Genomic DNA, 25046 nt, shown 5'->3' on the forward strand with positions numbered 1-25046 from the left:
TTAATTTGTGGGGAGTTTGATTAAGTAGGTGTTTGAAAATGTGACTTACGAAGCTCCGCTATGCACCACTATCAAATAAAATGCACACATAAGAGTTGTTAAGGAGGAACGTACCAGTCACCACGTTTGTGTCTTGCACTGCCTCTCCATGTCCCATGGCTAGGACTCTTCCTATATTCTGATTGTTGTTCTTGGGGAAGCCGCGTTTAAAATGGCTGGTTTCTCCGCATCCATAACATGCACGGCTGGCTCTGGCGTTGTTGTTAGTGGGCTGCTTGTTTTGTTATGGGGGCATCCTGCAATATCGGACAATATGTCCTTTTCGATTGCAGTTGGTGTAGTGGAAGTCCTTGCATGCCCCGAAATGGTGGTAATTACACTTGTCACACTTGGGATTGGAACCCGCGTATGACTTGGATGGAGTTGTTGTGGTTGAGGTTGGGGTTGGTGGAGCTGGTGCGATTGGAACGGCAACAGAATGGACCGCTACTGTTTGTGATTTTTGGGACGAGCCTAATTTCTGTCCCCTTTTTCGCTTGTTCTCACAGTTTTTTTCCTTCCTCCCTCTTGCTTGTTTTCCCCCTCGTTCACTTTGTTACTCTTCTTGTCGCTGTGATCATAAAGCTTCTTGGTCAGGCGCTTTGCATTGTCATAGGTCTCGGGTTTCTTGGCAATCACGTTACCTTGAATGGGAGACGTCAATCCGCATATGAATCGTTCAACCTTCTTTCTGTTTGACGTAATCATACCAGGACACAAGAGAGCTAGTTCGCTAAATCTCGAGATGTATGCATCAATGTCCGAGTTCTGCACCGTAAGGCTCCACAGTTCTTGCTCGAGCTTTTGTACCTCCCCTCAGGGGTAGTAATCAGTGATTAGCATCTCCTTTAGTTCTTCCCAGGACATGGCGTTCGCAACGGGAAGTGTCATGGCCTCAATGTGGCCGTTCCACCATGACAAGGCCTGGTCGATGAATGTGCAGGCCGCAAATTTCACTTTTCTCCCCTCCGGACATTCACAAATCTTGATACCAACTCAACTTTCTCAATCCATCGCTTCAAGGCTATGACTCCTCCGGTCTTGTTGAAAGTACATGGTCTTGCATTGGAACCTTGTAAGTGCATGCCTTTGCAGGCCCTTGATTCATCCCTTGGTGGGAGCTTCCCGTCCCTTGACCATTCCTACCACCGTTGATTCCAGTTTGTATATGGGTGAGGGTTGTCGTCACTGCAGCTGAAAGTGCCGCTTGGAATGCAACAGAATTCATATCCGATGTAGGAGGCGGCGGTGGTGTTGTGCTATTATTCTTAGGGATTGGTCTCCTTGGCAACTTTTTGTCATGGAACAATAGGATAATGAGTATATAGTGATTTCAGATATCGATGATTGTTTAGAGATCGTGGTGGTTTGCTTACGCGACCCAATCTAATGTTAGAAAACATAGCAGACACGTCTCACATAAAACACAGAATTGTTGCATAAACGATAATTTCTTACCACACACATGAAAATTTGCTTTCGAAAGGCATTTGATACATAGGGAAAACAAAGTCTGCTAGCACATAGATTCGACGAGGAAGGTGTTTACTTAGTTTTTAGAGTTAATTCTACATTCATAAGCAAAAGAGAGTTTTGTGGTTAACGACAACAAGTAAAACGGGTTCTACTTTCAGTGAGTAGCATTTGATGGTGCGGCTGCCGACGAGGATGCACCCTGAAGCTCAACTAGTCGACGCTCAGCGATACGCACCCTCTCCTCCAGAGTAGCATGTCGCACCTAATATTCTCTCACCTCTGCTCGTGCAATAGTAAGGTATTCAATCAAGCGCTCCATTAGGACATAGCCTCGTTTAAGGTCCTGGATGCGAGCATTTTCTTGTTCCAATGCAGCTCTCATCTGTACCATCTAATCGACAGTCACTAGAGCCTGATCGCCGATGACTCTGATTCGTCGGACCACGATCGGAAGAGCGCGGTCAGCGGGTCCTCCCTGAAGAAGGATGTAGAATCTTTGCTCCATCCCATAAGGAGGTAGTTGTTGTTGATTCCTTCTCCATCTCTCGATGTCATGAGCCCATGGAGGCATAGGACCATAGGGGCCCAGACGATATGGAGGTACCATGTTGACATACGGAGGGTCGATGACTTCGGACTCGGCATCCAACATATCATCCTCTTTTTCTTCTTCATTGATATCATCTTCCTCGAATTCTTCCATGGGTTCTACCTTTGGGTCTTCCTCGACCCACCCTTCATTTCCTAGATTAGGGAAATAGGGATCGCCTGGCAAATGAGATCCTGTCATGTCGTTAGTACAAAAATAGGGCATAAGAAGAGTGTAGAAAATTTTCGAAGCGACAAAATACTCCTATAGTATTTTTTAATTGTTTATGTTTGGTTCTTAAAACTCTTGGGATAATGAATTGAGAAGTTTAGACTTGTTGCAACACCACTACCACTCCCAAACACATGTTGATCATGTCTCAATCAAATATAGTTGACTAGGCTATATTTACCCCATATATGATTACATAGTTGTCCAGGTTTGACTGTAGTGTTTAATCTTAAAGTTCTTTTGTTTTTTTCTTGTTATGATGCGGTTCTAGCAAGTATGTTTACTTTTAGTCAGAGTGTGTTTTAGTCCCATTTTATTTATAGTTGTATATCTTGTATGGCTAGATTTACTAAACAATGCTCTGATACCAATTTGTCAAACCCCCGGACCAGAAGGCGGAAACGTCTGGAGGCGGGTGACTTCATTGTGCAATATCATAACAATTAAATATAAATGAAACAAATAAAATCCAAACATCATACATCAATATGTCAAACTTACATTGTTTTACATCATGTTTATGCTTTTGAATTACACAAAAGAAACAATGGGGAGTAAATTCCAAACTACATCAAAATAATTCAGCATCCCCGACGCACAAACCTGTTTACTAATTTCCTGAGAATACAAGTCGTTTGAAAAGCATCAACATAAAATATGTTGGTGAGTTCATAAGCATTTTGTATAAAAATCTGTGATAGTTGGAAAAACCAAAAAATCCAATATTTTCTTATCTACATAGTTGTAACACTCGTTTTCAATCAAGTATAATTGCTTGTGTGTGTTAGTTTATCGTTTTCGAAAATCGTATATAATCGTTTTCCCTAGAAAAATCCTATATTTTCTGAATGTGTAAAGTAGAAGTATTAAAACCCTAATACTTTTGTGGTAAAAGTGTCATTTAAAGTATCCAAACAATCGTTGTTATCATCGAAAGGTGTAAATTATGTTTATTTCTAAACAATTCACTGTTATATTCTAAGTGAGTCGTTATAACCATACTAATATGACGGAGGCCTGTCTTGGCATTTCTCAGGTACCCGCGTTTGTTTAAAGACATTTGTCACCCTAGACAGGCCGGTCTAGCTGTAGCGAACAACAAAGGTGCGGGGTGTCAACCCCATATAAATCTATAAACAAATTTCCGCTCTCACTCCAGTAGACTCTGGTTATAACTCTTTACAGGACTTTAGGCGTACACTAATATATATATATATATATATATATATATATATATATATATATATATATATATATATATATATATATATATATATATATATAGGAACTGTGTAGATTCGTTAGACTAGAATACAAACAGGTTTTTGAGCAAATCGTGAAGATCCATTATTTATTAAATAAATAACAATAGTTATACTCGTTGATTAGATCTATCATTTTCGCTTATTGAGGATAATCCACTTGAAAATCATATTTATCCAAAAATGACCCAATATTATCAGTATTGGCAAAAATGGCCCTTCTTTTTATATAGTATCAAATAAGACCCATATTTGCCAATAGGTGTCATAAGTAGCCCAAAACTTGGTGAAATGTGTGAAAATGGCCCATATCTTCTAAAATGTTCCTTTTAGACTTTTATTTGAGAAAATATTCAAGAATCCCTTGTCTATCTAAAAATTTCATTTTTGGTCCTTTAAAAATTGAGATGTTTAATAATTTTCCCAAATTTGTCCCATAATCCAAAAATAGTCTTTGTATATATATATATATATATATATATATATATATATATATATATATATATATATATATATATATATATATATATATATGACCGAAAATGGTCCCCCAAAAGTATCATTATTTCCATTTTCTAACCACTTTCAAATATTTTGTCCATCAATTGGTTTTAAGCAAATTTATAGGAAACCTTTAGAGTTTTTGTCATAAAAATTTGTAACATCATATATTGTAACATACTAGTTTTTGATTCTTTCCATCATTTGTTCTGGTTCTAGCACTTGAAACTTGCACAAAATTTTCGAATTCTAGGACTATTTCGTATAGAGTTTTCATAGAATTTACACATATATAATTAGGCATACGTGTATACAAGCAAGTATAACAATATTTAAACAAACCCTCGACTTATATCCTTCCCCAAAACCATGAAAACATCAAAAAGAGGGGTATGAAGCTAACCTTGGGTAGAAGATAGTGTAGGTGAAGATATGAGATGAGGAGTTAGAGACTAGAACACTTGAAGAGTTTGACAACTCTTGGAAGCTTAGTATCTCCTAGGAACGTCAATACACAATATCTTGTGTGATCATGATGAAATAACAAAGTAATATAGAGAATTTACTAAACATAATATAGTTACTTACAAGGAGTTAGAAGGAAATGGTGAAGAGAATGAATTCTGGAGCTTGTTTGGAGTTCCTTGGGAGAGTTCTCGTTGGTTTACAAAATGTAAATATGAATTGTGGAATGAGGAAATGGGGTTTACGGTCCCTAATATGGGATAAGGAGTTGATAAGATTTTTACTTTGATTACTATTGGGTAATGCATGAATTACTGAGATATCCCTTGGAATTAGCCACTTACAGCTCATAATCCATAAACATCATTGAAATGGGGAAAGGTTCACGGTTCAAATGGACCTTAGATTATGGTTTACGGTCTAATCGGAATCCCGTAAGGGTTTACGGCCAAAAAGGGATCCACCTAAGGTGGTCACAGCCTAAAGTAGACTAGATTGGTGTTTATGGTCAAAGTTTGGTGGCTTGAGGGGGTTTACGGCCAAAGTGGGTTATGGGACGTAGTTCACGGCCAAACATGCCTCATAAGGAGTAGTTCACGGTCCAAATACTTTCTAGGGGAATGGTCATTGTCAAAGATGTTCATGGACTTTAATGTAGTGGTTTTATGTTAATAAGATAAATATCTTGACGTAACATAAAATTCTTATTTACTTGCATTGACTTAGGGACTTTAGGGTAGCATGATTCTCGAAAATTACATTACCACAACATAATAATAGCGTATCTATAGTTATTACACATACGAGACTCTTTTGGCTTGGTTTCTAGACTTGAAAATTTTCCAGCTGCGACTCCTTTCATTTCCATAGGATCCATGGGTTAAACACTCCATGGACTATCCATGAAAGCTTAGCCCAACCTAAGTGAACTTGGCCCATCCTATACACACACACACACACACACACACATATATATATATATATATATATATATATATATATGAGTCCATATTTAATTAGTTCCTTTTTTATCACTAAATTTAATTCTTGAACAATACTAATTAAATAATATGATTCCATATTAATATATTAGAACTTATAATATATTAATATAAATCATAAGTATCCTTTTTTCATGTTAACTATCCAATTGTTCTGATGCCATGCAACCTAAATGGACCATGCCAAATCCTGTCAAGTACATCCCAATTATAGTTATGGACTTAGAGACTAATCCAACAGTCTCCCACTTGCATAAGTCTAAAACTATTATTGCGTATGACTCCAAAACTCGACTAGCAATCGTAGCCCTTAAAGCCGCTGTCGAACTCTGACCTAGTCAATGACTTGTCCATTAGATATGGGATCATATATTCCTCCATTCTAGATATCATATGGACTGAGACATAGATTATAATCATTCTCTCTGTCCATTTGTTGTTTCCCAATTTCCGATTTATGACGACTGACTAATTCAACAAATCAAATCATTCCAGGCTTGGCCAATCACTTAGGGGTGTCATCACTAAATCATTGAGAGGACCACAAATATCACTTTTATCCCTCCAAGGGTAAAAGGAATGGATAAACTTCGACTCATATGATTGTTCTACTACTTGTTGAATCATACACAAAGGTACGTTTTATAACATCGAGTTTCCATTGCGTTTTTGTACAATCAATGTATAACCAACTCATAGGAAACAACTCATATCTCTAGGTTTGAAGAATATAAGATATTATCGTCTCATGATTCACTCGTGATAAAATCCATGAAGTGGTTCAAATGAGCGTGGGTTGAATCCAATACTCGAATCTCATTCCAGGAGCACTCATGAACACTGCAGCCACTTTGTCCTAGACAAACTACTGACCCTTCATGGCAGTCCTGCCTCAATACCTAATTCCAAAGTATGATCGACCGTGGATAGTTTGAATAACCTAGTTATTCGGGAAGTCAAAACATGCAAAGTGAAACACAAGAATAATCGAATCCAATATGGTCTCAGAACTTATGAATATAAATAAAACATCTTTTATTTATCACCATATTGATTACACATTATTCATTGTATAAGTTTCGAATAATCAACTTAATACTTGAATTAAAACAATAGTCATGCCATGCTCCAAGTATGCACACTATGTTTGTCCAAACAATAGTTATGCCATATACCAAGTATGCACACTATGTTTGTCTATGATCCTTACTTTGTGGAATAGATCAATTGAACATAATTCCAATGATTCTCATTTCACAATCCCAAATCCTTATCGTAAGTATAAGAATTCCAAATTCCTACCATTTACCGAAATCTGTTAGATTCTAAACTTATATGCATTGATCCGCTTGTAATGACTATGCACAAAGTCACAAAGACTTGGCAACAGACATTACAAAGTATTCCAATAGAGATCAATTCCATGGAAACGAAATCTCAAATTCAAAGTACATTCCTTTGAACATCCTTATTGCATTAAGTTTTTTTATCTACTCTTACACAGACTTAAAGAATAACTTCCACATATGGAAACATTTCCATATTCCCATTTTGAGTATCACTTCTGAACAAGAGCTACCTCTTTTCAGAATATGTAAATATGGTCCTTTCCAAAAATTTACACCATACTTCCAACTGTCCATGAGAAACCAATTCTGTGGTAAAACCCCATATTGTCCTCAACAAATGCTTAATCAATTTTTGTCATATCCAATTCCAGACCTTTTCCCCTCTTAATGCCCTAAGCATTTGGAAAATTTAGAAAGGATAAATATTATAGCACATGTAATCGATCTTATATGTGAAGTATATGGGACACGATTCATGGTGTCTCACATAAAGACATGATCCCAGGCCAGTCTTTTGCTACAATATTTTTAATTTTCCATGTTTTCATAATTCGACTATGAAAAGGGATGTCGTAATCATAATCGAATTTGAGAATGCAATATATATAGAATTTCCTCATGTTGAACCATTCCAACACAAAATTCATATATCTATCCTTGACTAAAGATGATTAAAATCTCAATTTAAGCTTTTATAAATTGAAATAAAGTATAATTTCCTCTCCCTTAATTATAGCAAAACAACTTTTCCCAATTGAAACTTTTGTTTTCTATAGTTAACATTGCTAACTTGTAACACTTATCATAATTATCATGCTCCCCGTAACATGATGATTATTAACATAACACTTATGCTCCCACTAGCTTTGACATGTATCCAGAAATCAGCTGGACATCTAGAAATCAATACTTTATTGACTTTCTTACCAAAGTTCAGATTTCTAATACGAGGTGCTTTGATAAAACTTTATCTAAATCATACACCTTTCCTTAGATAGCTCACAATTCAATCGTCAAAATGGGCAACAACACTCAGCATATCATCAATCAGTATATATCAAGATATCAATCTAATGGGTCAGCCTTGGTGCCTTCGACCCACAAGTATAGAGAAGAAAACTCACTTATCTGTCTGAAAAAGATCTCTGAAAAGGACACAACCCCGAATATCATCTCAAACGGTAACCAATTCATCAAATAATGACCAGTCTCAAATACCACTCAAAATACCCAAAATACCCTTACGTGAAACTTAGTCAAAAGGGTCAAAGTCAAAAAGTCAAACTTTGTCAACACAACTGAGTACGTCCATCGTTCTCAACTTATATGCTTGGCATACACGAGCATTGACTAAAATGGGTTGAATTGACCTCGCTCGAACGCTAAGCGCTCCGGGGCTACGCCCAACGTTCATGATGGACTTTTTTCCTTTCTTATTAAGAGCTTAATCCTTAAGCTCTGTTGCCCATATTCTAGATCTAAACTTAAAATAATGTCCTTAACCTTAAACTTTCCAACTTTATGGTCTTGCATGGCCATTAAGTGCCCAAACAAAAAAAACCCTAACTACTTGAACCATTAAGACCTTATAACTCAAGCATGGAAGGAATATAACAACAAATATTACATTTTTATGCTTCTAGATGCTCCAAAACATCTAAAAGGACAACTTATATGGATTAGAGTAAAAATACTCATAATACCAAGCTTATGGGACGAAAAGAACACCATTTCATAACTAAACAAGATCTAAACAACTCTTAATCATGTTCAGATTTTTTTACCTCAAAATGATGGCAAATGATATTGTTATTCTGGATCCACATAGTACCACTCCTCCAAGATGATCTTCTCCTCTTCTTTTCTCCTTCAAGGTTACCAAAACACACACAAAATGCTCAAGAATGCTCTAAAATGGATTAGGGTTTTCTTGGGGACAAAAGTGGGTTGGAGGATGATGAAAGAAGGCAAGTTGGGGACTCAAGGATGCTTAAATAGGGTCTAAACCCTAAATTTTAGGGTTTGCACTCTGAACACTTACGCCCAACATTACTAAGGGAACACCCAGCTCCCAAAATTAAGAAAATGCCATTTCGATCGAATTTTGTAATTAATTCACATCCAAGGTCTAAACTAAAATAAATTCTCATACTTAGGGATTAAAATGAAAATACCTCAATATCAAGATGTTACATATACCCTGTCGGGTTGGCAACATACATGAGACAAGATTGCTTGTGTATGGGCTCGGTTAGGGCCTACTTAGTGAATTTTGCTTCTAATTTCTCCTAACCTGGACATATTGAGTTGGTCATGGATTAGGCTCGAGAGGCTCAAATCAGTCTTGAATTTTAACATATTCTTTCTACTCAATTGGGCTTGTTATCCTTTATAAATGTGTGCATTTAGCTTATTAAGGTCCACCAACTTTTTCCAAATATTCTATCTTCTATGTTTTGCTCGACATTTGTTCCTTACTCCCCCCTTTAAGTATCGAAACCGCTCCAAACTAGGAAAATATCCCAAAAGCATACCATTAAACCCGCACAAACCTCAAAATACAAAAGCTTTGAAAATATGAAATTTTGGTTATTTAATTTTATGATATGGGACATGAAAAAGGGCACGGAATGCATGGGAAGATGCATAAATATGCATCCAACATCAAGTGTGGCCATTTGATCATCTTTGTTGTTATGTAAGATGTTTTTGACCTTCACTCATGCCTCATAGGCGGTGGATTCCTGCTCGAGAACATGAACCGGAAAATCATCTAAAATGGTGCTACTAATCCATTGTGGGATATGTGCACTGGTTTTAACCTACAACTTAGTTTTGAAATATTTGATCGATCAGTTCCATCAATATGATGCATGAATTTTTAACCAGGGAAATAGAGTTGAAAATATTTGATCTAAAAGGAATATCTCACAAAATTTTGCATAAGACAACACCTTTTGCTAAAGTGTTACCGCATGCATGTGAGTCTTTTTTTCGTTAACGTGACATTTATGAAGATTGGTTACCACAAAATATTTTGAGTTATATCTTATTGTTCTTTTGTGTACTTTGTATGATGCACTTATTTGTTAAGGTAACACCTAGTGATAGGATATACATTTTGTAACAATTATATCTTATTTGTATTTAGTGTATTTTGATGTATTGGTTTGAATAATGATAGGTACAACATGTTAGAATTTGGGTTTAGAATATCAATAAAATATTTGGAAAATTTCAAAGATCGTGTATAAGAAACATTTTCCAAAAATATATGATTTTGACTCTTTTGCTTGGAGTATTACAAAATTTAATTTACGATAATCCAATAACTAATCAATTTGGAATACATGTATATACAAATTCTAAAATACATAAATAAATTACAATCGATGTGTTTGTTCACAGATAAAGCACAGATGCACAGATAGAAGAAGCAATTATTATTCTATCTTCTGCAATGTTACGATCTTTTATATATATATATATATATATATATATATATATATATATATATATATATATATATATATATATATATATATATATATATATATATATATATATATATATATATATTGAAGATAGCAATTTTAAGGGTGAAAACACAACTTTTTTAATGAGCGCAAAGTTTGGGACATTTAGCACGAAAAATATGGTGTGATCCACCTTCTCAATAACAATTATTTTTCGGGTGTAAGGATGGCCTTGCGTCCCTTGGACCCTACTAGGGGAGCTGCCCATCGACCCTGCAAGGGGTGATGCCATTTGAACCCCACTAGGGGGTTTGCCATCGAAACCCAGTGTTTTTGAGTCCTCTTAATTGATTCGAGTGGCAACTCTATAAATTATTTTGGAATATAACTAAAAATATTAGATTTATCCTAAATAGAATCCTAACTCAACTCAAATATTGATCACACTAAAATCATCAACAATAACATATCGTAAAAAGATACATTTTCCAAACTTGAGGACATAACCATACACATGACTCAAAAATCTTAAACTTTTGGTGGGTGTCTATTAATGCATCATATTAATTCATTGATCGATACCTAATAATAATAATAATAATTGCTAACCAATTGGACACCTTCCCTTGTGGATAAGTGAAGTGATTGATGAGTTGAGGATTATATTATATGAGCGTGCAATTTATTTGGTGAATTTGAAGCTTATATTTGAAGCCGTGTACAACCTAACTTGCTGCTAATCTAAGTTTCATTATAAATAAATAATTATGTGTTTGCTTGTGACGAAAACTTCTCTTTTAAGGGTCCATTAGGGTTGTTGTTATGGAATAACTTTTTAATTAATTGTATTTAATGCAGCTACTCCCCCATCGAGTTTTTACATGATCAAAACATACTTTAATATGGATTTTTTTTCTTTCTAAATCTGCTCTTAAACTACTCTAAATCTCTAAATATTACTAAAACAAAACCTTAAATTCTTCAATGAAGAAACATCAACCCTTGATTGCATTTTCCTCCTTTAATCTCCACCTTAGGATCATTTTGCTGACATCATCCTCACCCAAAAATAAATTCACAATCCTACAAATAAAAATACTTTCTAACGATTCATTCCTAATACATGGAATCGATTTTCTCAACAAGAATATCGGTGCAGGCATCAACATAGTCGATTCTTGAAGGCTTGATTGCGTCAATCGAATTTGTGATTATGTTATAAATTATCTCTCAGCCATGGCTAAATAAAGGTAAAAGATGCTGCTTATTAACCTTCCAAATCAAATCAGAGATTTACAGCGGCTGATTTAGCAGAAACCCCCACTTCCGGCTATCTGAAAACCCTAGGAATCATGGGGAAGAAAGGGAAGAACACCAATAACGGTGAATTTGATGTTGATCGCACTCAGTATTACGATATAACAATGAACATACTGTTCGCCATGGTGTCGGAGCCCTATTATCTCCTCCATTTCCTCACCTTCTTCTCTTATTTCTCCATCAGATTCTCCACTTCTCAATTATTTTCTCTTGAATTCGCCGGACACCTCCTCCGCCGTGTAAGCGATCTCCTGCCTCTCTTTATCACTTACACAGGTTTATTAATGTATCGATCTGCAAATATCTTTCATTGATTACAGGAACTTCAAGCGCTTCTTGCTTTTGTTACATTAACCGCTGTCAAGCTATCTAATGTTACCGTGAACAGTCAATCCATTCGCTTCTACTTCTTTGTCTAAATCTTGTAGACCGATCACTCTATTTCGTCCTCCAATGTGGAAGAACTGGAACTTGCAGATACCCAATTCAGGGATTTCGAAGAATAGTGTTCAATCCGTTCAAGCATCTGCGACTTCATTAAGGTAAGTTATCTTCAATTGGTCTGCGAATTTCTCGGAATTTAATCGATTCGAACTCTTTCATTGGCATTTTTTGTAATTTTGACATAGATTTTTTAGGGTTCTTTCCAATCCCACCTTTATCAAATTCCAATACTTCAGAAATCTACTACTCTTCCATATACTTGGTTCTAATAATATTCTCTTTCTGTGCTTCTTCTGTGATGTAGGAGGCATATATCATGCCGAAGACAAAAGAAGAAGAAGAGAAAGTAAACCGAGATGTGTGTACTTATACAGACCATGAGCATCATAGGAACATATCTTTGGACAAAAGCCTTAGTGCTTCCTTAGATTCTCTTGATAATCTCTTTTGTCGGCGATGTTTGGTACTTCTGGGTGCTTTTTGGTTACTGTTGGTTAGATTGGGTCAATGGTATGCTCATTTCTGCTTATTTATGTGACAGGTATTTGATTGTCGTCTTCATGGCTACTCTCAGTCTGTTATTATTCCTGTAAGCATTTGTGCTCTTACAACCATTGCACTTTCATGGTGGGTTTACTGCATCCTGCACTTATGTAATGTGCTTTCATTTGCATCTTAAACAGACCGAAAGGCAGTATTGCCCTCTTGAGTCTCAAGAAAATGCAAAACCCTACAGTGACCACTGTTACCTTCAGGTTTACCAACCCAATCTACATTTCACTTTCTTGTACATTTCACTTGCTGTGGCTGTGGATGCTGTCAGAAAAGGTGCAGCTGCATAAGGCATGACAATTAGAGGGTATGTTTGGTGTGGACATGATCCCACATCTTAGTAGGACTGGACCTGCACTTGACCTTTTTAAAGCTAAATTGGAGGTAATGCTAATAATTTGAATACCTTTTTAACTTCACACAAATCTTATTTCTTCCATTCTTTTCATTTTTTTTTTTATAAATACAGGCTGTTATGGATGAAGCAAGATCTCAACAAGCTGCATCCATGACTGAATTTCATTGGCTAGGGCATAGATTTCCAATATCAAATGCCAAAACTCACGTTTCCATTTTGAAAGGTTAGTTATCATTTATCAGTTATCAGTTATCAGTCTTTAGTGCTTCCGAGGGTATGTCTAATTCTTCAATTTCCTGATTTACCCTTTCAGCTAAGGAATTGGAGAAGGAGATTAATGATCGAAAGGAATGTGCTCTTCCATCTGAGAAAAGACTTGCTATTTTTGACAAAATCTTTGTTGCAGATCATGAAGCCGGAAGCTCCATTTGTAATGACTTGGTATATAATGAAGTTATTTTATATATCCCATACATATATGTTTTCTGATGGGCATTTTAGCAGTTTTAAAAAAGTTTCAGTCTAAAACTGCAAAATGAGGTTAGGGGCACTTTAGTAATACGGAAAGTTTCTATCTGAAATCACAAATTATTATTAGTGGCATTATAGTAATTTTGCAAATTTTCGGTCTAAGCTTACAAAATCCGACTAGGGGCATTTTAGTAACTTTGGAAAAGTTTGGTCTTAGTATCACAAAATGTGATTAGTGGAATTTTATTAATTTTCGCAAAGTTTCAGTTTGAAATTACAATATACGATTAAGGGCGTTTTAGTAATCTTGGCAAACTTTCGGTCTGAAATCACAAAATACATGGTCGAGATTAAATATTTTGTATAGACAAAAAAAAAATTAATAACTGTAACGCCTGTGTTTCGGGCTTGCCATTTGTAGCAATGTAATAGTCTAGGTTGACCTTTGTAACCCATTTTGAAGTAATAAGATTGTATTATTTGAGTATTATGTGTTTTGTGCTTAATTGCTTAATTATGTGGTTTGATTAATTAAGAATAAAAATAAGCGTCAAAATTTAAGTGTAAAATAAACTTAATATCTTTGAATAATGTTGTAGTAGTTGAAACGAGGTTTCCGAATATATATAGAACGCCCAAATCTGACTTCGTATGAGGAAGTTATGATTTATCGAAGTTCCGGCTTAGCGATATACAGCCTGTTTTACTCGATTTGAGATCGAGCGGTTGTTAGCCGAAGCAATCTAAATGAGAATCGAAGATCTCATTGTTGGTATTGAAACGATAAAAAGTTAGGCGAGAACGGACGTCAAACGAAGAAGTTATGAATTTATAACGAAAGTTTCTGTCCCGGCCTATTAAAAATAATTAATAAAAATAAAGTCAAAATTAGCCGACGGAGTCTAAACGAAAGTCGTAGAGCATGGTCTCACCTTCGCGTGGATATAAAGAACGTCGAAAACGGAGTTCGTATGATGAAGTTATGAATTTCCGAAGTTTATTAATCATTTTGTATTTATTTTTAATTCAAAATTCGGAAGTATTATCCGAAGGAGTCACCGATCTGATCCGAGGTACGCCCCGCGTACTCGAGTACGCCCCGCGTACTCCGAGGGATGTCGACACTCGCACTTGAGCACTTCGGATACGTAAGCAATGACGTTTTGGGCAGTACGCCCCGCGTAACGCAGTACGCCCCGCGTAACGCAGTACGCCCCGCGTACTCCGAGGCTTCCAGCCCCCTATAAATAGGATGCGAGGGTTCCGGGTATTTTTGCCAATTCCCTCTCGTTTTCGTGTCGAAGCTCTGCGCAAAAACCCCCGAAGATCCCGAAGATCCCGAGAAGCGCGGTTCCCGAGTCGAAGCTCTGCCCGCGAGAAGTTCGATTTTCGAGAAGATCTTCCAGATCTGCTGTGGATTACTACTTCTATAAGCCGTAGTGCTGTCCGATCATCTTCTGATCAAGTGAGTGTGTAGTTATTTTCTTCTAATACAATAATACGAAGTATTTTATATAAAAATATGTGCTATGTGTATATATTTGGTTGTGTTATGTGTGAATGAGTATTCACTCTCTTCTATCTTATAGATCTGCTTATTTCTTTATGAGATATGTGTTGATTAAAGCATGCTATACAGGTTTTCTTTAAACTATGTATACAAATGTATATTTTTATCTACTAATATGTTGGGTAGAACATGGGTAGACAGTTGGTGTGTAATAAACAGATGAGAGGCCTCGTTGTTGTTTGATTGAGTCATCTAGCGGAGTTTAGATGACGACCACTGGCTATTCTAGACAGTCTTGTGGAAACATTAGCAGGTTCGCCACCTGTAGGTGTTAATGAACTTGGGTGTTCATTCGCTGTACTCCATCCCCCTCATGGTTGCCTTATTTGACTTATATTGCTGAGGTACCCCCGAAGCATGTGTTGTCGCCCCGATGAAATATTCTTAGACTAGGTCCCTTATGTTAGTTGTTTTAGGGACATTAAAGTGAGAATAACGGGAATGGGTAATTGGGTTATTGTTGGTTGGTGAAAATTAAATATGATATTTATTGTGGGTTGAAAACCCTATATGCTCACCAGGCTCCCAAGCCTGACCCACTCAGTTTTAAATTGTATTACAGGTAGTGGCGGAAGGGCATGAGATGGATGAACCATCAAGTTGTTTTGTTTACAAGTCTGCATATGTTTATATTTGTTATATGACTTGTAATGTATTCGTTTATGCTTATTGGTCTGTATCGGAACATGACACCCCGAGTTTTGATTATAATGAAAATACATTTCTTTTATGAAATGCTTCGGTTAACATTGTTTTATCATGTTTTGTTTTTGGGAACAAATTCCGCAACTCTTTCAAATCAAAAGGATTTACTCTGAAAATATTTAAAAGCATAAATGAAAATCGGTCTTTTCTGGCCGAGATTTTGGGGATGTCACAGTTGGTATCAGAGCATTAGTTTAAGCGAACTAGGAATTTGTTGGATTTCTAGACTTAAACTTAGAATGCTAAGTGAAGTTTTGAGATGTGCGTCTGTTGTGATTTAGACACGAGCACTAGTTTATTTTAGGAAAGTTGCCTAAAATGCCTTTATGTGCTAAATGCTATATGTTGCCATATATGATATTATTTGTTCAGATCTATGGTCTGTTGCCGACCGGATCTAGAAACCTTATGTGTGTAGGATTCTAAGCGTACGTCTACGATATTAGAACTAGCATGTAAATGTTTCGGAGTGATAAGGATGATTTGAATATCCATCATGATTGAGGATCTAATTTCACCTTATTCGGTGTAGATCAAAATGGTGAGAACAAGAAGTGGAGTTGGAAATGCTGACGAAAACAGGAATCAACCACCAGTGATTGAGCCAATACCTGTCGTAGCAGCAGCACCTGAGCCAATAACCATGGCTGGTGTGCAATTGATGATTCAGACGATGTTGGATCGTCAGATGGATGAAACTAGACGGTTGCTTCAACAAAATCGTGAAGAACTGTCGATTCGTGTGGAAGAGCCTGAACTGAATGAAGGGCACTCGGAAGGTGGAAACTTCAGTGGGTCTGTTGGTCCAGCCAACCCACCGATAGTTAGGCAAGATAACCATGATGGAAGGAATGATGGAATGGGATGCAAGTACAAGGACTTTTTGACTTGTAAACCATCGACCTTCAATGGAAAGGAGGATCCGATTGGGGTTATGGATTGGATCTCCGAAATGGAGTTAGCCTTTATGACATGTGGCTGTAGAGGCAAGTTGCAGACTATCTATGCCGTGCGACAATTCCGAGGTGGAGCCGTTCGTTGGTGGAACACTCTAGGGAAGACCTTAAGCCCTAGCGAGCCACTGCAATTGTCATGGGCAGAGTTCTTGGTGCAGTTCAAGCGCAAGTTCTGCTCGGCTCAAAATCTGTTGGAGTTGGAGAACAAGTTTCTGACATTGACGAAGGGTAGCATGTCAGTAGATGAATACACCAATAACTTCACCGATAAGATGGAGTTTGCCTTGCGTATCGTTCCAGACGAGCTGACAAAGGTGGATCGGTATGCGAAGGGACTTCCATGGGAGTATGAGGTGCCAGTACGTCAGGCACTTACTCTAGAGGCAGCTATCTGGGTTGCCAAGTCTGTGGAGAACATGATCAAGGGGAGAACCACCGTCAAAGTTGAGGTTGGTGAGAAAAGGAAGTTTGAGGGAACATCTGGTTCCGGTAAGAAAGGAAAATTTTCGAAATCTGATTCGAAAAAGTTTGGGGGAAAAGGAGGCGAAGCAAAGTGGTGTGATAAGTGTAAGAAAAGGCACTTTGGGAAATGTAGCGAGGATGTGACCTGCTACAAGTGTGGTAGGGTTGGACATTTTGCCAATGAATGTCCGAACAACAAAAGGATGTGTTTTGGTTGTAATGAAGAGGGGCATATTTTGAAAGACTGTCCGAAGAAGAAGGAGGCAGCTAGGCCCAACATTCCACCAAAGCCGAAGGCGAGAGCCTTCCAGATGACACTTGAGGCTGCGAAAGATGAAGCTGATGTCGCTTCAGGTACCTTTCTCGTAAACGAATTACCTGCTCATATATTGTTTGATTCTGGAGCCAACTACTCCTTTATTTCGCATGAGTTTGGTAGAAAGCTAGCTTTGCCTATTGATAGACTAGATAATGCTTTATTAGTCGAAGTAGCTAGTGGCAAGTTTGTACCTGTTAGCCATCGTATAAAAAACGTCTTGATCGACCTTAATGGGAATAAGTTTCACGAGGAATTATTGCCCATCGATCTTAATGGTTTCGACATCGTGTTGGGAATGGATTGGCTTAGCTCCAATGATGCCGAAATTTTGTGCAAGAAGAAGATAGTTAAAGTAAACCCGCCTGGAAAAGATTCGTTTATGGTGTATGGGGACAAACGCAGAGTGAATTCTGGAATCATTTCTCTAATGAAAGCCAGAAAGTGTTTGACCAAGGGATGTACATCATATTTAGCATTTGTGATTGATGCTAAGAAGGAAAAGAAGGTGATGCAGAGCATTCCAGTGGTGTGTGATTATCCGGAAGTATTTCCCGAAGATCTTCCTGGATTACCACCTGATAGACAAGTGGAGTTCAGAATAGACTTGTTACCAGGAACCACGCCAATTGCAAAAGCACCTTATCGATTAGCACCGACGGAGATGAAGGAGTTAATGATGCAACTTCAGGAGTTGTTGGACAAAGGTTTCATTCGACCTAGTTCATCGCCCTGGGGAGCTCCGGTGTTATTTGTAAAGAAGAAAGATGGAAGTATGAGAATGTGCATCGATTACAGAGAGCTGAACAAGGCAACAATAAAGAATAGATATCCGTTGCCGAGGATTGATGACCTGTTTGATCAATTGCAAGGTTCGAGCTATTTCTCGAAGATCGATCTTAGGTCAGGATATCATCAGCTGAAAGTAAGAGAGCAAGATATCGAGAAGACTGCATTCAGAACTAGATATGGACACTACGAGTTCTTGGTTATGTCGTTTGGACTAACCAATGCTCCAGCAGCGTTCATGGATTTGATGAATAGGGTTTGTAATCCTTTCCTTGATAAATCCGTGATAGTGTTCATAGACGACATTCTGGTCTACTCGAAAAGCCAGGAGGAGCATGGCAGACACTTGCGAGAAGTGTTAGAAGTTTTGAAGAAGGAGAAGCTTTATGCGAAGTTCTCCAAATGTGATTTTTGGATTCGTGAGGTCCAATTCTTGGGTCACGTGGTCAACCAAGAAGGGATAATGGTTGATCCAGCGAAGATTGAAGCTGTGACGAAGTGGGAACAACCGAAAAGTCCCACGGAGATTCGAAGCTTTTTAGGATTAGCCGGATATTACCGAAGGTTTATCCAAGGCTTTTCTTCGATTGCTACTCCATTAACAGCTTTGACCCACAAAGGAGCTACTTATGCTTGGAGTGAGAAGCATAAAGAAGCATTCGAGAAGTTAAAGAAGAAGCTATGCGAGGCACCGATACTTTCTCTACCCGATGGAGTCGAAGACTTCGCTGTTTATAGCGATGCGTCTGGTGTTGGATTGGGTTGTGTTTTGACCCAAAGAGAAAAGGTGATAGCATATGCGTCTCGACAGTTGAAAGAGCATGAAAAGAATTACCCGACTCATGATTTGGAGTTGGCAGCGGTAGTTTTCGCTCTGAAAATATGGAGGCATTACCTCTATGGCACGAAGTGCAAACTTTTCACTGATCATAAGAGTCTCCAATACCTCTTTAATCAGAAAGAATTGAATATGAGGCAACGACGCTGGCTAGAATTACTTAAAGACTACGACTGCGAGATACTTTACCACCCTGGTAAAGCTAATGTTGTTGCTGATGCTCTTAGTCGGAAGGTCAATCATGAAAGGAAGAGGCCAAGAGCGTTGAGAATTGAAGTTGTCTCGACTATTGTGGAAAGAATAAAGAAAGCTCAAGAGGAAGCTTCTGAGAAAAATGACCGAAAGGAGGAACGTTTGGGTAAAACGTTGGTGTTTGGTACTAACGGTCATGGACTGAAGGTATTCCAAGATCGTATTTGGGTACCTAAGTCAGGAGGAATTAGGGATCTTCTGATGGAAGAAGCTCACAAGACCATGTACTCGATTCATCCGGGTAGCACTAAAATGTATAGGGACCTGAAACCCTACTACTGGTGGCCGACGATGAAGCTTGATGTTGCAAAGTATGTGGCCGAGTGTGTGACTTGTGCGAGAGTCAAGACACAACATCAGAAACCTTACGGGAGTTTAGAACCTTTGCCTGTGCCTATGGGTAAGTGGGAAGACATTGCTATGGATTTTGTCACTAAACTGCCCAGAACAAAGAATGGTCACGACATGATTTGGGTGGTCGTTGATCGATTCACTAAGAGTGCCCATTTCATAGCGGCCAGGGAGAAATGGTCTATGGAGAAGCTTGCGAATTCTTACGTGAAGGAAATTGTGAGGCTTCACGGTGTTCCGTTAACGATTGTATCGGATCGTGATAGCCGTTTCACCTCAAGGTTTTGGAAAAGTCTACAAGAGGAAATGGGTACCAAGTTATGTTTAAGCACAGCTTACCATCCGCAGACTGATGGTCAGAGTGAAAGAACAATACAAACACTTGAAGATATGTTGAGAGCATGTACCTTGGAATTCCTAGGTAATTGGGATGAACATTTACCGTTGGTAGAATTTTCCTATAATAATAGTTTTCACTCGAGCATTAAGATGGCACCTTATCAAGCTTTGTATGGACAAAAGTGTCGTACGCCGTCTTGTTGGCTTGAGGCTGGGGAAAAGCAGTTTATGGGACCGGAGTTGGTTCATCAAACTGCTGAAAAGTTGAAAATAATTAGGGAAAGAATGTTAGCAGCTCAAGATCGTCAAAAGAGCTATGCTGACAAGAAGCGAAGACCGATGACTTTTGAGGTTGGAGATTCGGTTTTGCTTAAAGTCTCGCCGTGGAAGGGACTTATAAGATTTGGTAAAAGGGGAAAGTTGAGTCCAAGGTTTATTGGACCGTTTAAAGTCCTTCAGAGGATTGGGAACCAAGCTTACAAGCTCGAATTACCCGAAGAGCTGAATGGAATTCACAACACTTTTCATGTGTGTTATTTGAGGAAGTTCACGGGAGAAGTTCCCGATATAATTCCAATTTCTGAATTGAGAATTGATGAGAACAAAAGGTTGATTGAAGAACCAGAGGCAATTGTTGACCGAAAGACTAAGAAGTTGCGACGCAAAATGGTTGGGTTAGTGCTTGTCCGATGGAAACACACGAATGGGCCGAATCTCACCTGGGAGACGGAGAGTGACATGTTGAGTCGCTATCCGCATTTGTTTGTTGATGTGTGATTCCGGGGACGGAATCATTCTAAGGTGGAGAGAATTGTAACGCCTGTGTTTCGGGCTTGCCATTTGTAGCAATGTAATAGTCTAGGTTGACCTTTGTAACCCATTTTGAAGTAATAAGATTGTATTATTTGAGTATTATGTGTTTTGTGCTTAATTGCTTAATTATGTGGTTTGATTAATTAAGAATAAAAATAAGCGTCAAAATTTAAGTGTAAAATAAACTTAATATCTTTGAATAATGTTGTAGTAGTTGAAACGAGGTTTCCGAATATATATAGAACGCCCAAATCTGACTTCGTATGAGGAAGTTATGATTTATCGAAGTTCCGGCTTAGCGATATACAACCTGTTTTACTCGATTTGAGATCGAGCGGTTGTTAGCCGAAGCAATCTAAATGAGAATCGAAGATCTCATTGTTGGTATTGAAACGATAAAAAGTTAGGCGAGAACGGACGTCAAACGAAGAAGTTATGAATTTATAACGAAAGTTTCTGTCCCGGCCTATTAAAAATAATTAATAAAAATAAAGTCAAAATTAGCCGACGGAGTCTAAACGAAAGTCGTAGAGCATGGTCTCACCTTCGCGTGGATATAAAGAACGTCGAAAACGGAGTTCGTATGATGAAGTTATGAATTTCCGAAGTTTATTAATCATTTTGTATTTATTTTTAATTCAAAATTCGGAAGTATTATCCGAAGGAGTCACCGATCTGATCCGAGGTACGCCCCGCGTACTCCGAGGGATGTCGACACTCGCACTCGAGCACTTCGGATACGTAAGCAATGACGTTTTGGGCAGTACGCCCCGCGTAACGCAGTACGCCCCGCGTACTCCGAGGCTTCCAGCCCCCTATAAATAGGATGCGAGGGTTCCAGGTATTTTTGCCAATTCCCTCTCGTTTTCGTGTCGAAGCTCTGCGCAAAAACCCCCGAAGCTACCCCGAAGTCCCGGTATCATACTCTAGCCCCGAGGCAAGTCCCGAGATCCCGAAGATCCCGAGAAGCGCGGTTCCCGAGTCGAAGCTCTGCCCGCGAGAAGTTCGATTTTCGAGAAGATCTTCCAGATCTGCTGTGGATTACTACTTCTATAAGCCGTAGTGCTGTCCGATCATCTTCTGATCAAGTGAGTGTGTAGTTATTTTCTTCTAATACAATAATACGAAGTATTTTATATAAAAATATGTGCTATGTGTATATATTTGGTTGTGTTATGTGTGAATGAGTATTCACTCTCTTCTATCTTATAGATCTGCTTATTTCTTTATGAGATATGTGTTGATTAAAGCATGCTATACAGGTTTTCTTTAAACTATGTATACAAATGTATATTTTTATCTACTAATATGTTGGGTAGAACATGGGTAGACAGTTGGTGTGTAATAAACAGATGAGAGGCCTCGTTGTTGTTTGATTGAGTCATCTAGCGGAGTTTAGATGACGACCACTGGCTATTCTAGACAGTCTTGTGGAAACATTAGCAGGTTCGCCACCTGTAGGTGTTAATGAACTTGGGTGTTCATTCGCTGTACTCCATCCCCCTCATGGTTGCCTTATTTGACTTATATTGCTGAGGTACCCCCGAAGCATGTGTTGTCGCCCCGATGAAATATTCTTAGACTAGGTCCCTTATGTTAGTTGTTTTAGGGACATTAAAGTGAGAATAACGGGAATGGGTAATTGGGTTATTGTTGGTTGGTGAAAATTAAATATGATATTTATTGTGGGTTGAAAACCCTATATGCTCACCAGGCTCCCAAGCCTGACCCACTCAGTTTTAAATTGTATTACAGGTAGTGGCGGAAGGGCATGAGATGGATGAACCATCAAGTTGTTTTGTTTACAAGTCTGCATATGTTTATATTTGTTATATGACTTGTAATGTATTCGTTTATGCTTATTGGTCTGTATCGGAACATGACACCCCGAGTTTTGATTATAATGAAAATACATTTCTTTTATGAAATGCTTCGGTTAACATTGTTTTATCATGTTTTGTTTTTGGGAACAAATTCCGCAACTCTTTCAAATCAAAAGGATTTACTCTTAAAATATTTAAAAGCATAAATGAAAATCGGTCTTTTCTGGCCGAGATTTTGGGGATGTCACAATAACTGTAAAAAAAAGCATCGAATACTCGATGGTAAGTGAAATTAATTCATGATACTTTAACAATTTCAAAATTTAAAGTAAGATAGGATTTGTATATTCATTTATTATTTTTAATGTTGCATCCTATTTTTATTTCTTCATATTGTAGAATTTACTTTGAAACGATCTACAATGTTCATGAAGAAAATGTTACTCTACTTTTATTAATGATGAATTAATTTGTTAATAAATAGTTTACATCAACTTTCCTGCTTTTTGCAGATGGTGAAAGAAGAAACTTGGGATGGTTTTGTTGCAGATATGCTGCTATTTGATAAGGTAAAATAACTATTTTACCCTTCAAAATGAACCATGGATCTTCATATCTCCCTCAACTAACATCAACAATTATAGATTTTCTTGCTATTCATATGAGCTTATCTACATTTTCCAGATATTTCCTGTTGGCATTTCATTAGTTCTCGATTATCACCTTACACTCTGGTTTATGTTAGCATTCTTAGGTACGTTTCATTTCTAAAAAAAATATTTTTTTTCTCCTTCATTATAATAAATTGTTGACACATAACTCATTTAATTCATTTATTTATAGTTATATACATCTTCAGAATTCAACCTCCCTACACAGGACTAGGTAAACACTCAATTTTACATTCACTTATTCTCTTATTATTTAAACTTTTGTGTTTACAAATTTCTCCAAAATTTATATAATTTCAGGCTCTTCAGCACAATTAACACCCTTATAATTAGAAGCTTTATTAACCAAAGGTGGCACATCAAAAATTTGGCTGGTTAACTTCACAATTCTATAAGTTGTCAAATTTTATACTGAAAAAGTGATTATATTTTGGTGTATTTAAAATTGCTTTTGTTACAATAACAACATTTTAACCTTTTTTGTCTTCTGAAACTTTGCCAAGAGCCTAACCCATAAGTGATAGCTCCCGGAACAAAAAGCAGGAATCTTGTCCATCCTTTTTGCTTCTCTGATACATGGTAAATGTTTAGATCAAGGCCCTTTAAAGATGTTCTCAATAGCTTTAAACTAAAGCATAAAATAACACAAGCTATTTCACTTTCTGTACCAAATTTAAGAGTCAATCCATCAGATATTTTGAGAGAAGAGAGGAACCTTGAGATTTAGAAGATGTTGGTAGTGGAGGTGGAGGTGGAAGTGGAAGTTCAGCGGCAACAATGGCGGAGGAGTATGAGTAAACAAATGAAGAAGATAGCTGTTCTGGGACCCACCTCGATGAAGAAGCTCGAGCAATTCTTCTTGCTGTTAAGAAGCTTTAGGAAACGGAAGCCATGGGAATAATGACAAACTTGGCATCTATTGTGAAGCTTTATCCTCCTCTTCAGAACCTACTTGGCCAAGCATACTGAACAAGCGCTTGATCGCAACCTGGCAATGAGAGAAAATAAGATATCAGAACATACATTACACACACACACCTTTTCTGTAATATCAACCTTCTTAGACCAAAGTCTCCATCAAGAACTGCTCTATTGTCTATGGTTTCATGTTTAATAGTACATTGCTTTTGTTGGATTAATAAATGTCTTACTCATGTGTACTTCTTATCTAAGGATTTGGTTTGTCAAGAGTCGACCATAACATATATTTTTATCTGTTATTGTAGCATGCGTATTGAAGACTTTGTTTCAAATTAATGATTTTGTCTATCATCTGTATTCAACATTCAAACCATAAAATGTAATTATCCAAGAAATATACGCATACGTTGTTTTGTCACCTTACATTTTTTTTAAAATTTTGTTTGTTATATGTAACTAATTTTTAATAGTACTTAACCTACCAAATGATACATTTGAACGCTAAACAAAATAATAGTAGTTTTGGTTTTAAGTTTACTTAACCCGTTTCATCCAATCTCAAACAAGTGAATTAATTTTATATAAATAAACATATATCTTATCGTGTTGTTGTTTTTTTTGGAAAGAAGGGTCTTTCCTAACCAAAGTCTCAATGTCACCATGATAGTACTATTCGTTGTCGCAACACCGATCAATAATAGTATGA

At 37.4% G+C, this 25046-nt stretch overlaps 1 protein-coding gene and 1 pseudogene across 2 annotated transcripts; both read left to right on the forward strand.

Annotated features, from left to right (window-relative positions):
• The first annotated feature begins 11629 nt into the window (after positions 1 to 11629).
• Positions 11630 to 13265, forward strand: LOC145058192 (histone-lysine N-methyltransferase EZ3-like). Its single transcript, XM_079006102.1, has 6 exons — positions 11630 to 11948; positions 12030 to 12251; positions 12458 to 12616; positions 12695 to 12742; positions 12837 to 13089; positions 13175 to 13265. Exons 3-5 carry the CDS (start codon positions 12470 to 12472, stop codon positions 12993 to 12995), a joined length of 354 nt encoding a protein of 117 aa, XP_078862228.1. The 5' UTR covers positions 11630 to 11948; positions 12030 to 12251; positions 12458 to 12469; the 3' UTR covers positions 12996 to 13089; positions 13175 to 13265.
• On the forward strand, positions 13030 to 24625 carry LOC145058029 (uncharacterized; annotated as a pseudogene). The gene is made up of 8 exons (XR_013686218.1): positions 13030 to 13089; positions 13175 to 13286; positions 13377 to 13504; positions 23261 to 23317; positions 23433 to 23502; positions 23592 to 23633; positions 23720 to 23998; positions 24098 to 24625. The product of XR_013686218.1 is annotated as an uncharacterized LOC145058029 (transcript).
• Positions 24626 to 25046: the final 421 nt, after the last annotated feature.

This window comes from Lactuca serriola, chromosome 6, assembly GCF_051521515.1.
Source record: "Lactuca serriola cultivar US96UC23 chromosome 6, Lser_US96UC23_V15, whole genome shotgun sequence".
Lineage (NCBI taxonomy): Eukaryota > Viridiplantae > Streptophyta > Magnoliopsida > Asterales > Asteraceae > Lactuca > Lactuca serriola.

Coding starts and splice junctions, on each gene's coding strand:
- LOC145058192 (XM_079006102.1), top strand. CDS start 12,470: ATGCCGAAGACAAAAGAAGAAGAAGAGAAAGTAAACCGAGATGTGTGT. Junction 12,617..12,694: donor TCTTTTGTCGGCGATGTTTG/GTACTTCTGGGT, acceptor TTTATGTGACAG/GTATTTGATTGTCGTCTTCA. Junction 12,743..12,836: donor CTCAGTCTGTTATTATTCCT/GTAAGCATTTGT, acceptor CATCTTAAACAG/ACCGAAAGGCAGTATTGCCC.